This window comes from Anopheles arabiensis, chromosome 2 (assembly GCF_016920715.1).
Source record: "Anopheles arabiensis isolate DONGOLA chromosome 2, AaraD3, whole genome shotgun sequence".
NCBI lineage: Eukaryota > Metazoa > Arthropoda > Insecta > Diptera > Culicidae > Anopheles > Anopheles arabiensis.
Window position 1 is genome coordinate 55052457 of NC_053517.1, and position 15450 is coordinate 55067906.

The window sequence follows — 15450 nt, forward strand, 5'->3', positions numbered from 1 at the left end:
TGAAGATGTATGGGATTTTATATAGCGCCACAGATTAAGCTTAAACAACTGGAAAATCAAATATCCATAGAAATAAATGAAATCTCCATAGCTTCACTGGTTTGCTTCCATAGATGGTGTATTATAACTCATCATTATATTGCAATGTGTTCCTTTTCTTGCAATGTGTGTTTCGACAAGCTTCATCTAATCCCCAAAGTGCCACACATCCACTAAATAACCACTAAACGGTTTCTAAACGACTCAAGCTCTCTACCTAAACGGAATATATTAAGACTTCATTTAGCAGACGGCAAACGACTCATGCATTCTTAAAATAGCAAAAAGCTGGTGACACCATCTGTTGGTGGGATACCCAACCAGCGGAGCTTCCTCGCTTGGAGGAGAGTTTTCTCATTCCCACTGTACTGTTGTATGGTTTCGCATTGAAGTTATGCATCGCTAGAACTAGAACGGCTGTATTACCCATATTCGGAGGCTTACTTTCTCTATATTTTAGCTTCGATTTACTGAGTCATTTGCTTTTGGTTCATATGTTGTATCTTTTTGGTGTGTTTAGTCTTACTTTATTTCGTTTAGGTTGAGAGCTTGAGCTTGGGCTCGTTTAGAACCCGTTTAGTGGTCGTTTAGTGGATTTGTGGCACTTGGGATGCCAAATCCCTGAGACCGGCCGCTACAAAAAAATCACTGCTGCAAATACAACAATGAAAGAACAACAAATCCCTACGTATCATGGGACAAATTCAAAACAAACTGGAAAATCAAAAATGGGAAAACGATAAAACAAATAATACAATTAATGAAAAATACAGAAATGACCATTTGAAATAACCAACGTCAGAACTGCAAGAATATGGAATTCAACACTACACCATAAACAGAAACGTATAGAGAAGAAAAAAAAACTAACGTCAAAAACGGAAAAACACACCAAAACAAAACAAAATACGAACCAAAAGCAAATGACGCCAGTTGATCGAGGCTGAAATTGAGAGAAAATAAGCATCTGAATATGCGTAATCGGACGCAAGTCTGAGATAAACATAGGAGGATAAATCTTTTCTCACTAAACATGAAGAAGAAGAATGGCAAACATTTTCGATAATACACAAACTATGAATCGCTGCAGACTTTGTTTGGATCGTCCGGGAGGCATTGTTCGAATAGATGAAGACGTGTTTGGCAGACATTTAGAAATGCTTTTCCACGTCCAGGTAAACACAGTCATGCATCGCTTACTCGCAATGCTCTAGCTTAATGCTTTAAATACGTACATTACTCATCTACTTGCAACAGTTTCCAGCAAATGGATATCTACCTGATAACTCGTATTACTATACGAGAATATTACTCGTTTTATCAACAAGTTATTCGAGCACAACAGCTGTTACAAACGGAGAAGGAACGTGTGATAAGGAATCGTGTCAAAGCTGATTCTATACACCTGATCGCTAGTGATGAAGCGAACGATTCAAAGCATTACAATCATGATGAAGCCATCGAAACACATGATACTAAAAACATCCTATTGAAAAACGGGGATAGCACAGATTATGTGGATCGAAAACCTGCTGAAGAGAAGATAAATATAATCACCACTAACAACGAACATGATGAACAGAGTCAGGGAATAAAAGTAGATGGTAAAATTGAATCATTCGAAGCGAAAAGCCAATCTAACGTCAAGTGTAAGAGCACGGCAAATGATAAGATAAACGCTTTTAAGAAGCGAATAGAAGATAATGACCGAATTCGAGAATTTTTCTTTATAGTTTGTGAGATATGCTCGAAAGAGTTTTCTACATTTCCACGGCTCCAAACGCACTCTCGCAAAGCGCATCATGTTCGCGGATTCATCGTTTGCTGCAATCAAAAGTTTTTCCGCACTTTCCGGGTTCTGGATCACATCGCGTTTCACCTAAAGCCCGATGCTTTTCGGTGCGAATTGTGTGAAAAAAACTATCGCAGTCGTTACACACTTCAGGAGCACAACAAAAGCCATCATGCTGAGCCAAAGGAGCGCCCATTTAAATGCGACCAGTGTCACCAAACGTACGAAAAAAGCTATCAGCTCAAGTCCCACATCTCGCGACACATTCCAGTGCCGTGCCATCTGTGTGGCAAAACGCTTTCCAGTGCGCAGGCACTACGGGTGCACATTAGCCATATGCACGGTACTGATGAGAGGCAAATTTGTGACACATGTGGCCTACAATTTCGAACTCGAGCCGCACTCGAACGGCACGTGCGTGGTCACCTTGGGCAGGAGAAGGAGAACGAAAAGCGACAATGTCCGCAATGTGAGGTTTGGGTGAGTGGCGGGGCTGGTGGGCTTAAACATCACACACAAAATGTCCATCCGGCCAAGGACAAAGTGTATGATTGTGATATTTGCCAACGGCGATGCAAAAACGCTACCACCTTGTATCAGCACCGTAAAGGCATTCATGCTCAGGATCAGTACGAATGTGAATACTGCGGGAAAAGATTCAAGCGCAAAATTGGCCTGAAGGAACATCGGGCCCTACACACCGAGCAAATGCTATACTCTTGCAGTGTGTGCGATCTCAAAACGAACTCGAACGCGAATATGTACTCGCACATTAAACGCAAACATCCGATCGAATGGCAAGAAGCTCAAAAACAGAAACAGTTGGCAGCTGCAGCTAGTGTTGCGAAATCGGCATTAAATGTGAAACCCTTAGAGGTAGAGAGCTGATAGCAATGCGATGTTCCTATTTAATAGCACGAATACATTCAACTTTAGTCGAAAGTACTTGTAAATGTGTCCATGTTACAGGTTTAAATTTCAAGCCAAATTCCTCCGAAATGAATGCAAATGAACGCATTTCGGTTTTCCATTCTCATCGTCAGTAGTAGGATGAATATAGCAGATCATGGTGATATGCAGTCTTTCCCCGAGTTACGCGAATTTTTATTTTTGATAGTTAATATGTAATATAAGTACAATTTTCTCCATCAATTGTCTAAAGAAAAATAATTTGCATTTTTTTTTTCAAAAAAATTAAATCACTCACAAAAGACAGAAATAACCGAATTTTCTACACCGATTGCATCAAATAAGTAATACATTACATTAAACTAAATTCTATAAAAAATCATGATAAATAAAGTATATTATGGCTGTAAAATGCGATATTCGAGTTACGCGGAAATCCGAGTTACGCGAATGTCTCCGGAACGCATTATTCGTGTAGTTCAGGGTTCTCAGGGGGCAAGTTCTTTTAAGTGAACGTGAATGCACCGATTCGTTCATCACACTGACCGTGATCTCGACGTGAACGTGATTTCGGTTCTTTAGTTCATTTATAAATAGCAATACCTTTAAATCAGTACACTATTCGAAAATCGATAGAACTACAAGTTAATCGGTAGGTCGGATAGGTCTGGTCAATATGAACAGCAAGCCAATATTGACAATCTATCATATGGCGCTAGAACGCATTGCGTAGTTTAAAATCAACCGCTTCTTGTCTTGCACATGAATTTGCAGATGTTTTTTTTCTATAGATTTTTTCTCCTTTTTAAAATAAAATTTTACACACAAATCACAAAATTTCCTATCCTTCGGAAGTACAAAAAGTTCTAATTTCCAAATCCTGAGAGGACAATAACAAAACGAAGAAAACAGAATTTTATCATATAAAAATCTGACTACGTACTTTAAATGTAATGTAAATGCAATTAACAACAAGAATGATGTTCTGTTACTCATTCAGGGCTGTAAAGATAAGGAGAGTTAAAACGAAGGATATAATGATACAAATCTTGAAACGCACATAAAAGAATGGAGCTTGAAAAAAGGCAATAATCGTTTAATTAATGCAATGACAGCTTAATTAAAAAATGACTGATATAATAGAAGCATTACTTGGAAACCTCCTCCTAATGGTTTAACAAAACCTCCCTCAACCACAGAATAAACTATTCAAAGACACGCAATATTTCAACCAAAAAGTTCACCTACACTTCTTTTTCGAATGACATATTTATTACAAATTATGCGCACATCCTGTAAAAAAAAGAAACCCGCACATAAATTGTTCAGAGAAGAGGAGCTTAAACGAAAACAAACATTTCCATAATGTAGTGTGATTAAATGCTTTTATTTGTTGTATATAGCATTCCAGCAGTTTGTATATTCTGTTTCGTTCCATTTCATCAAATATATGCATATATGTTATTTATGACTATACGTTATCTTCAATGTTTTGCACACTGCCGCAATAAAAAAAAAAATAAATAAGCAAAAGCGAAATAATTGCCCACTGACGAACAATAATGATAGCGAAGCAGTTATAGTGACGCGCGCGCTCACTACTTAATTGCGCCATTCATACAGATGGAAGTTATACAATTTCTTAATGGCTTAATGGCATTATATATGCGTTTTTTTTAAATGTCCAGCACAACGTATGTAATCATCGAGGATCCTGACGCAAACAAACTAAAATGAACATGAAACAATTGCGTGGTTTATTGAGGATATTATGGCACGTGTGTCTTAATTTGTTCGAACTGTAGCTGTCGAGCGGTCCGCTGCATTATGAACATTGGTAAAAAAGCGAAAACTAAAACACGCTATGAACAGCTAACTAACCAAAGGAGGTATGTTTCGAGCGGAACATGTATTGATTTAAAATCCTAACGACTGATCTTTCGTACATAGCGGTTGGGTTGTCCATTAGCCAAAGTTGATCTATTTGACTAGCATCAACACATTGCATTATATACTGTAGAAGCATCCGTCATGCAAGCTTATGTGTGCAGTAGCATGGCTGCAGAAGTTTTGGTTTTAGCTAGTTTCTTAGTACATTAGTTGTAAGCTCTGGTGTTTTTGTTTAACCGCCAGATTTACATTCGTGGTCATGGTAACAATACCTGGTGAAGGTAAATGTAGGAAAAGCTTTACTCCAAAAAGTATGTTTGTTGGTAATGAACATTTTGTTTCCACTGAAGGGTCGCATTCACAAATAGACTTGTTTAAAATTAATAATATTGTTTCATACTTCGATTGAGCGAGAGAGAGAGAGAGAGAGAAAAAGATTTGAAAGATTTGTTTTGCATGCAGCAAAACGATCAGCTTATATACGTGCTTTTAGATAGAGACGCACAGAAACTCATATCGATAGAAAGGGGGGAAAAGACTAGGAATAAAATGTAATTCATTTGAAGCTTTAATCTAATGACTTAGTTTTTGGTCTGCTTTAATGAGCTAGGTGAACCGAACGAGGCAAAATAGTTGTTGGCCTTAGGAAAACAAATAATAATACCAAAAATATGCATCTTTCCTACTTTCTATTGGCTGTACACGCTGTAATACTAAACGAATCTAATCCATCTTTAACACTCGCTGCTCCTTAACACTCCTCAAACTTTCCTAGCTCTCTTCTGTTACTGTTCATGAATATACCTGGATTATTACAGCATTGATTACAGAGCGGTGAGTATTTTTTTTTGTTTAATCAGTTTATGCATTTTATATAGCTATTAATGAAGCAAGCTGACTAAGAAGCAATAATAATAATAATAATAAGTGCCGCTAAAAGGACTTTATGTACTTTATCCAGGGTCACTATCCCTTCCCTACAACTGTCACTCCCAATATTCACTCCGGCCTGCCATGGTTTGAAAAAATTAAAATACAAAAAAAAAATCCTTTACGTACACCTACAGGGATTGTTTTCCGCTCGATTAGTACTTTTCCCGCGAAAGGTAAAGCAGTTCAATCGACAAAACAACGCCTAAAGCTTTCATCTTAACAAGAGCAAACGATTGTATGCGTGCTATTTTCAGAGCAGCGCAATTGCAACGGTGTTGCCGTAACGGAAAAGAGAGGCGGGTCGACGCCTTTTTGACCATTACACAGAAAACCATACCTCAGCTAATCTATACACAATTCTCTGTAATTCAGTCACAGTTTTCTTTATCCCATGTAATTATTCGCAACGCTTTTTGGATGCCAGATATGAATGCAGTGATTAATGCCCGCATGCGACATTCATTAGACGAATGTGTATACACAAGTATCTATAATGCATTCATATGGTGTTGGAACGAATCACCAAATGGTAATTTTGATACTATAAACACCAAACAAGTGTGAAGCGTGTATGAATCTGTCTGTCTTTGGTGCGTGCAGCATACCTAGAACAGTGCGATCATTGCGCTTTATGCTTGGAGTGTAAAGTATTTAACACATCCCAAATCCATTCTATACACCAGCTTTCCAACACTATCATATATCACCACGCTGCTGTACCACTGTTCGACCGCCTCCGGTTACAGGTAGTTAGTTGGGTTTGTAATATACACTTCCTTTGGCTTAAAACATAATACGCTCAATGTGCTGCAATCTCCGTTATGTCGGCAGGGATGCGCGGGATATCATTGCCGCTCTTGAGTAAATAGTACGTCAACATTTGCGTATTTGCTACTTAGCCTGCAAATAAAGATATTTCTGTATTAATAGGCGCTCGGTTGGACGAAAGAATAACGCATCACCAAAATCAAATCGACGGCTAATTAAATGACTATACTTACAGGTATTTTTTTACTCCGGTTTCCGAGCGGAATGCTGCTTTCGTCGATACGATTGATGATATTGTTGGGTTCCAACAAATAAAAATAAAGTTGATATGATTGAATTACAGGTCGGATGGTAGAGAGAGAGGAATGTAAATCATAATAAGCCATTGGCAGGGATGTAGTGAACGTAAGAAAAAAAAGGAAGAAGAGGAAAAAAAGAATCATACAAAAGGTTAGTTAAGGAATTATCACAATTATACATCATATCTTTCTCTTCACCGTGTGCGTGTTGCGGGGCTGAGGATTAAGATAGAAATAATTTAATCAGCAACTGCCATACAGCCGATTGGGGTTTTTGTTCTCGCTAAGCAATCGCATTTCCCTAAACACGCGGGTATACCTACCGAGAGGGGGCTGATGATACTTTCTTGGGAGTAACATTACTAAAAGTTTTACTCGGAGTGCGTGGGGCAGGTGTGGGCGGCGTTGTGACCGGGGATTGCATAGCACCGTACTTCCTTGGGGCCACTATGCGACTAGGCGATTTTAATGTTTTGCTCACCACTGGATCAGAATTTGTTCTGCAGATTATAGTACAAAGAAAATCCATTCAACTGATTAGTAACTATACATCAAATACAGACGAATAGATGCACTGCACTGACCTGGTAGTGGGATAACTCACAGGGCGTGGTATCCTCGATTTAGGCCCACCATTACCACCCGTAGGGGTATTTCCACCACTGCGAATTTCTTTCCGCTGGCTCTCGGAAGACGCTTTCGTGCTTTTCTTTACTTAGCAGCTCCCACTGAATTTGCAGTCGCTTGAAGCGATTGGTTTGTATTTTATCTTGCTTTTCCTTTTCAGTGCCAGACGCAGGCGAACCTGCCAAGGATGATGGCGTGCGCTGCGCCACTGGTGGTTTCTTCTCAGCCATCATTCCACCAGCAACATGGTGACCCGTCTTTGCTACCGTTACCGACATGTTTGGTGAGTTTGGTGGCGTGGAAAACTTTATTTCAGTTGGTCGCAACAAAGCCGTCGCTGGGGCTGCTTGCTGTCGCACAGGGGTGGTATTGTTGCCGCCGATTGAGGTTGGAGTCGTTTGTTGTTTGGTGAAAGCTACGCTTCGCTTCTGGGACAACAGCCGACTGACTTCGTTGCGGAGTCTGGTACGATCATAAGGCGGCTCGGAAGATTCGATCATCTCGGTAGATTCAAGGATGTGTGCAATTTCGGCATAGTGCTTGAGCTCCGATTTTGGTACATGCGACAGGAATTGTTCTGCGCGTGCACGAGCTTCGAGATCCTCGTCGACACACTGTTGTTGTTTGCCATTAGCAAGGTTCGCCATATCGTTATCATTCATTTCTACCAACTTGTTCAACTTGTGGTAATGATCGGCCGATGGCAACTTTGGCGTGTTGGCCAACCGTGGATGTGGAATCATGTTCGGCGAATTGTGAAGCTTTTGCTCGTTCCGATGTTCCTCATAGTCTTCTTCTTCTTCTTCGGCGTCTTCGTAAAAGTTGTACGAATGATGTTCCTGCAGCGAACGTCGCTTTTCTCGCGACCCTTGCGGGAAATGAGGCCCCTGTTGTTCTTCAAACATACTGCTACGCTTTGCTTTCATATTGCTCTGACCGTTAGCCCCACTGCCAGATGAATTACTGGCCCCTCTAACCGAACCTTGGGGCCGGCGAAGAATGCTTTTAGGGGCTACTCCCGCTGTACGACCCGAAGGTGGCCGCTCACAAGGGACCAGCACCTCCGCTGGACTATCGTATTGGTACACATAAAGATTATTGTTGAAAAGGTTGCTGCTATTCGACGGTGCCAGTATACCATCCATCTCGGAGTCCGTCGTTAGCATCGTTGAAGATCCTCTGTATCCAGAGCTGGGAGCAGCGCTCGAACTTCCTCCAGAACTTGAACTATTGTATGTCTGCGTGTTTTGCTGCAACAGGTTGGTACAGTCACAACTCACACCCCGTGCCACACCTCGGCGTAAAGGCGGCGTCATGCAAAACATGGGTTGCTTCTCGGTAGACATGCTCAGTTCGCCTACTTCCGGAATATGACGCAGCAGCTTGCGATACTCGGTCGGAAGAAGAAAAACAAGTGACTTCCAATCCGTCACATGCTTGTATTCGCGCTGTCGTATATTTTCAATGTCGTTCATTGAAACGGGGCGCGGTTTTTTAAGTGGACGACCTGCACCGGTCATAGTTTCTTTGAACGATAGTGGTGATATAACCACTTCGTTTTGCGTCTTCAAGAAACCCAAATCCGGAAGCGCATAGTTAGGATACACCACAAACACGGGAGCCTTCTGTTTATCGCCAAGTTCGTTCAACCGATCCAGAAACGAAGGTGGTATCACGCGAACCTTCTCCCTCGTTGCCGTGCCTCCGTTTGCCGCCGGAGCACCAATAAGGGAAGTTTGCATTGATTTAGTTATCATGTCGATCGGGATCTTTGTTTTTGATCCCGTAGAGGTAGTGGTATTGTTATTACCACTGTGATTGAAAATCTGCGTTAAGTTTTCCGACGTGCGGCTGGTATCGCTGTTGGTGTCTTTATAGCTGTTATTGTTGTTTACATTGTGGCTATTGTTATTATTGTTATTGTTAATACTGGTACTGCTATTTAGTGGGCTGGCTGATCCTGCGCAGCTACCATTGTGCTGCTGCAACAGATCCTGCAACAGTCGTCTTCCGCCAATGTTCATACTGAAGCCCTTGTACTGCCTTCGTGGAGAGCCGTGCATTTGCCGGTTGAAATCGTTCAGTTTCATATGGCCCGGAACCGATCCTCCATTCGTACCGTGAGCTCGCTGTGGAGAGGACGGTGGACCTCTTTCTTCGTTTGGATCATCTTCACCACCATCACTGCCATTATTGTTGTTAGCGTTTACGTGGGCGTTGTTAATTTGTGCATCTAAACTGTCCAGCTGAAATTCGTCCTCTTCGCCTTGCCTTCCACCAATGCTTCCACCGCCAGTAGTCGAACATTTTCCTGAATCATGCATACTTTTCTTACGACATCTTGCAGCCATTGTTCCATTACCTAGGTGATGTATCTGATGGTCGCCTGAGCCACCGCTGTTGGTACTATCGCTGGGCCAACAGCCGGACGACACATCCATGCAAGTGTCTGTTGAACTACTCTTTTGTTTGATAAAAAGCTTTACCAAGTTAAACGATGGTTGCTGCAGGGTTTGCTGCTGTGGCGGTTGCTGCTCTTGCAGTTGCTGTGCTTGCATCAACGACTCTCGATGTTCTTGCACTGTTATATGCTCATTTGCAGCACTCTGTTCACTGTCATTGATTTCATTTCCATTGGTACTGCTTTCATTCTCAGAATCCGTTGGTATGGTACACATTGGAAGCAACGTACGCATCGGTCTATCAAATGATTCATCGGAGTTATTGCCATTTGCAGCCTGTGAAACATTCAGTTGATGCCGTTCTTGTGATGGAAGCTGTACTTGTTGTAACGAGCACGATTGTTCTGACTGAAGGTTAGGCATACTAAAGCTTTTACGCACGAAACATGTTCTATTGTGGCGCGAGATATGCGTTATTAGCGGATTCACTGTAATTGGAGGCCTAAAATCAAATACAGCAGAATTATTTCAAGTTTGTTCGATCATGTTGTGTAGTAAAATATGTTTAGTATTTGAATAACAAAGTCTCTTTTCGACAACTCTTTACATACCGTGGCGTGGTTACGTTTCGCTTTAAATTGCTCCAAGTGGTGTAGTTTACTTCTGAGCGCGACATAGATTCTTTCTGTCTGATAAACTGGGTTCGACTTTGCAGATTGTTCAATATATTCATGCGCTTATACTTTCCATAGTGTTCCGGGCCATCTAGAAAAATAAAATACATATTTCACTATGGCAACGATACAACGACGTATGAATAAAAAGGCTTACCGTAATAACTTTCCTCTGAGTACAGAATGCTCTGTTCAAATGCTATTGTGTAGTTGTCCTTATTTGCCTGACACGTTAGTATGATATCTTCTTCATCCGGGTACCCATCCATGTCTAGTGAGTCTACACTGATGTGCGATTCCTTTACCGGCGAAAAGAGAATCTCCGATTTGCAGAATGAATTGTCCATCATATCGGCCGGTATTAGTCCAGCTGCCGTACAACTGGTTATCGTCGAGAAAATGCGATTATTATTGCGCGTTCTGCGCTCGGCATCGTCTAGCCGTAACTGCGTTGGAATGGCAGTCAACAGCGAATTGATGTCCTCTTTGCGAAAGCTTTCCATATCGATCTCGGCAAGATTTGCATCAATATCTTTCGCCATCTTCTCGTAGTACGACAGTTCGCCGATCCCATTGTACGACGCGGATAGTGCCGAAAGGATGCTCTGGTGTGTAGCCACTCCGTCGCGATAACTTCTACATTGCGGTACAAACAAAAAGAAAAACACATTAGGTAAAATCTGTTCGTCTATGCGGTTGCAATATACGTGTCACCTACCCAAAATCAGTAAACCACTGATAATCGCTGAAGTCATGCGAGGATGCCACGGAACATCCTAACGGTGGCATGTAGATGTTACAATTGTTATCTGAACCGGGACTGGCAGCCATTATGTAGGCTTGTTTTATTTTATGACTACTAATTTGTACAAATATGAAGAATCAGTTTAAGATGAACAACTTTTTTTGAGTAAATATCGAACACAAAGTGACCAGAAGATGGTATAACTGTTTTTGATACTAAATTGTATTTGATGTTATCTATATACAATTTGCGGGAGCTGAAAAAGAAAAAGAAAAACATAAAATAAAACGGTTAGATTGATGAACAATTTCATAATGCAAAAAAATCATATATTAATGTTGTCATGGTCAAGGCTATTAGAATACGATTGAAACTTTTATCTTTCAAATATTTGAATTGACGTAACAACGTGACTTCTTGCTGGCATTAAGATCAACACGGCTATGCTATAATACTAAATACCCGCCAAAGAGACTTATGGGTAACACGTAACCGGAAACCTGTCCTTGCTAGCTAGGAACGACAATCCACAGAGGCGCGTGCATCATTAGACCATCGCCTAGAAAATTTTACTGCACTTATTACCATAGGGAACTCTGCTTATTCATTACTTACTAGTTTGTTTGTTTTTGTAAGACACATTTATATACATATATATATTTATTTATATATAATTGTGTGTGTGTGTGCATACCAATAATAATAATACATTGAATTGTATCTGAAAATTAATTGCCAATATTGAAATTAAATTTTTGTATTTTTTAAATCTCGTTTTAACGGCATAATACCGTCGATTACAAAAACAAAACAGAGCAATGGTGTATTTCCATGACTCAATACTACATTAGGCGTGATAAGTTTGTCCGCATAACGGTTGCGTTTGCCATATGCAAATCTTCGTAGCGCTTAGCTTCCGTCTAGCTTTCCAAATCCGGTAGACTTATCGATACAACCGTTCTTTCAGAAAAAGAAAACCGAAGACCTGCAGAACGAAAGTAATTTTGTAACAGTACAAATGTTTCCCTGATTTGCATCCACTGCGTGTAGAATGTACGCTACTGACCACGCATCCAGCTAAAATCGAATACGGCTTACCACGAATGGAAGGTTGATTATACATTCAATGTCTTCAATCGCAGTTAGCACCGAGGCGTACAACGTGTCTTTCTCTACTCCCACTTATGTTTGCCATTTCGAGTTAGGTCTCTGAGTGACGAACACATCAGCCCCACACGAACGACATTTTGCAAACTACGGAACTGACGGCCTTACACACCGCTCACAACCACAGTGGTAAAGAGGCAATCATCGTACCATTGCCATAATAGGGGAACGTTTCAGTTTTCGTCATTCATTGCATTAAATTCACTGCTCAGGGATAGGAAAATAATACCGCATGCGTTCGAATGCACAGCCAAACCAAGGCCTGATTTTGTTGTTGTTGAAACTTCCGTAATCACGCCATTTCAATCGGCACTCCATTGCTGTAAGATGAACGAAATAATCAATAACTAAAAAAACGGCCAGCACAGTTTTTGTAGCGTAAGTCAGAATCTCGAAATACTTTCCACTTGTTTTACCGCACACCGGAATTATCTCAAGATAGTCGTTCTCAGAAAGGTACTATCTAAAGTGTCTTGTCGGAGTTTTGCTACTGCGTTTAAGGCTGCATGCAAGGGTGTTTGCGTATGTGTGCGTTGCACAAAACATTTGCACCCTCACTAACACTACCACCTGGCAGATGACTCAGTCGGAAGGATTTAGATTCATTTCTTCGGTTCACTTTCGTCCAAATCATAAATTGACCTCCTATCACACAACTAGTTTCGATCATCATCACCAGCCTAGCGACAACTACTTGACATTCGGGACCTCATTCTGTCTCTGAAACCCCAAAACCTACTTTTCCTGCCGAAAGGGCCAGCGGCACAATGTTAATAAACTGAGAAAATATGCATCACATTACCTGTGACTATGGGCAGCGTATTCTGGATCCCTTTCCGACCTTTCCAAGATCGGTGTAGCTGTGTAATGTGGCTCACAGCATTTTGTATGTTTGTTTGCCTTCAAACTTCCTTCCCACTTTTAACTCATTTCACACTGACGTATTCGATTAATGAACTGCTAAATCGCAATGAAAAGATGGGTTGGAGTGTGTAGACGGGTGTGTTTATTACACTCTTTTTCGTGTGTACACCACTCCCGCTAGCATACACACAGAAGAAGAAAAAAAAAACAATTCAGCCAGCTTTTTTTTTTTGCTATATTTTGACGTACACACAATACTCCCACACACACGTACACAATGCGCCGTGTGCGTGCGCGCTCACACTACGATTGCGATATTGACTGTAGCAATTTTTTCACACTTTCTTTTCTTTTCACTCTTTCGAACAGCCAATCTTTGTGGCTTTTTTACACATTTGCATTTCATTACGGAAAGCTGGTAACTGGCGCTGACCTGTACTGTAGCTCGTTTCTGACACACAATATTTTCGTCTTATTGCACAAACTAGAATTTCATATCACTTGTACACCGCACTACATATATTAACGCTCCTTTATTAGTTTGCCCTCACGGCAACACATCACAAGCAAACGAATATGCCTCAGCGATGGTTCTTTTTTATTCGATCGCTGCTCTGATTCTGAAATCAATATGGCGACCACCAAGTTGGCAGTCACAAAATGTATCCGATAACGCGTTTCTTGTACTGCCAATGCAGTTACAGCACACTTTCTCGCCCAGCACCTCTAATAAGGGAGTGTTTTTCACTTGATTCACATCTCGCACAAAACTTATGTAACGCGAATGCAACTGCCTACCATGGAATGCGTTGCATGTGAATAAACTCTTCATCCGCACGCTACATCTTCATGGAGCGAAACACTGACTGGCTAGCTGACTCTTGTTGCTATTGTTGTTCTCCCACAGCCATGCGGAAGACAGTGGGGAGTGGGAAATGTATCAACGCATCGAACTAGCGAACTAAAGCTGTAGTGTTATTTTACATTATCTCCGCCAGCAATACGTACTCAAGCTTTATCTGCCATTTGGTTTCTCTTTATTTTTATTTTCGACCAGACCGCGGCTACACAAGAACGATCTGCTGTCATCTTAAATGACAGCTTACACAAGGATTCAGATGCCCAAGTATCAAAATGCTTCATATCGAATACAGACTGTCCCTGAGAAGCGCAATTAACCCTAGTGTCAATGACCCCCTAAACAGGTAGTTTTGACACTTTAATTCTTTGGTAACTTTTGTTATAAAAGATATAAACATTTTCACATGTAAATACAATACATGGAGCATTATGTTTTACCCTTTTTCGTTAAGGCCGCTACCATACACATCGGAAAAAATACCGTAACGAAAACATTCCCAAGCGCCACAGATTAAGCTTAAACGACTGGAAAATTGAATATCCATAGAAAAAAATGAAAGCCCCACAGCTTCATTGGTTTGATCAATAGATGGCGTATTACAAATCATCATTATATTGCTATCCTTTTCTTGCAATGTGTTTCGACAAGTTTCATCTTATCATGACCTATATAGCCTTCTAACTTTCTGAGCAAAAATCTATATGGATAGTCGTGTGATCAGATACGTGGGTATCAACACCAACGACCATTACTCAAATCTCACTTGCTTCAGTGCTGGTGGTTTCCGTTGGAGTTTAGTTTTTATACAATCGTATCGCCGTTCTAGTTCTAGCGATGCATAACTTCAATGCGAAACCATACAACAGTACAGAGGAAATGAGAAAGCTCTCATCCAAGCGATGAAGCTCAACTGGTTGGGGTATCCCACCAACAGAGAGCGCCACCAGCTTTTTCGCTATTTTTAGAATGCATGAGTCGTTTGCCGTCTGCTAAACGAAGTCTTTCTATATTCCGTTTAGGTAGAGAACTTGAGTTGTTTAGAAGCCGTTTAGTGGTCGTTTAGTGGATTTGTGGCACTTGGGATTGATACCACTGCCAGGCACACCGAAAAACCACCGCAACGAAAAAAAAAATGGCAACCGAAAAATAACGCTTGTTATTGTAAACAAACAACGAGTGAGTTTTGTTTTTCTCAATTTTGGTGAAAATAATTCGAATACTTCTGTTTAATTTGTGTTACATTGTTGTTTTTACACTGCGGAAGCATGTTAACAGCAATTTCGTTAGGATTTCCAAAGTATAATTAGACCATGACCAAGTGCCACAAATCCACTAAACGACCAATAAACGAGTTCTAAACGACTCAAGCTCTTAACCTAAAGTAAATATAGAAAGACTTCGTTTAGCAGCTGGTGAATGACTGATGCATTCTGTAAATAGCAAAAAAAAAATCTGGTGGTGCCATCTGTTGGTGGGCTA

General features: G+C 40.8%; 2 protein-coding genes across 2 annotated transcripts; one reads left to right on the forward strand and one right to left on the reverse strand.

Annotated features, from left to right (window-relative positions):
• The first annotated feature begins 948 nt into the window (after window positions 1–948).
• On the forward strand, window positions 949–5057 carry LOC120904675 (transcription factor grauzone-like). The gene is made up of 2 exons (XM_040314875.1): window positions 949–1214; window positions 1297–5057. Exon 2 carries the CDS (start codon window positions 1307–1309, stop codon window positions 2717–2719), a length of 1413 nt encoding a protein of 470 aa, XP_040170809.1. The 5' UTR covers window positions 949–1214; window positions 1297–1306; the 3' UTR covers window positions 2720–5057.
• LOC120904670 (serine/threonine-protein kinase pakD) lies at window positions 4109–12563 on the reverse strand. The gene is given in 10 exon segments (XM_040314865.1): window positions 4109–6463; window positions 6565–6598; window positions 6829–6846; window positions 6954–7130; window positions 7215–7336; window positions 7338–10161; window positions 10271–10424; window positions 10491–10969; window positions 11052–11334; window positions 12177–12563. Coding segments are annotated over 9 exon segments (3930 nt in total). The 5' UTR covers window positions 11165–11334; window positions 12177–12563; the 3' UTR covers window positions 4109–6454.
• Window positions 12564–15450: the final 2887 nt, after the last annotated feature.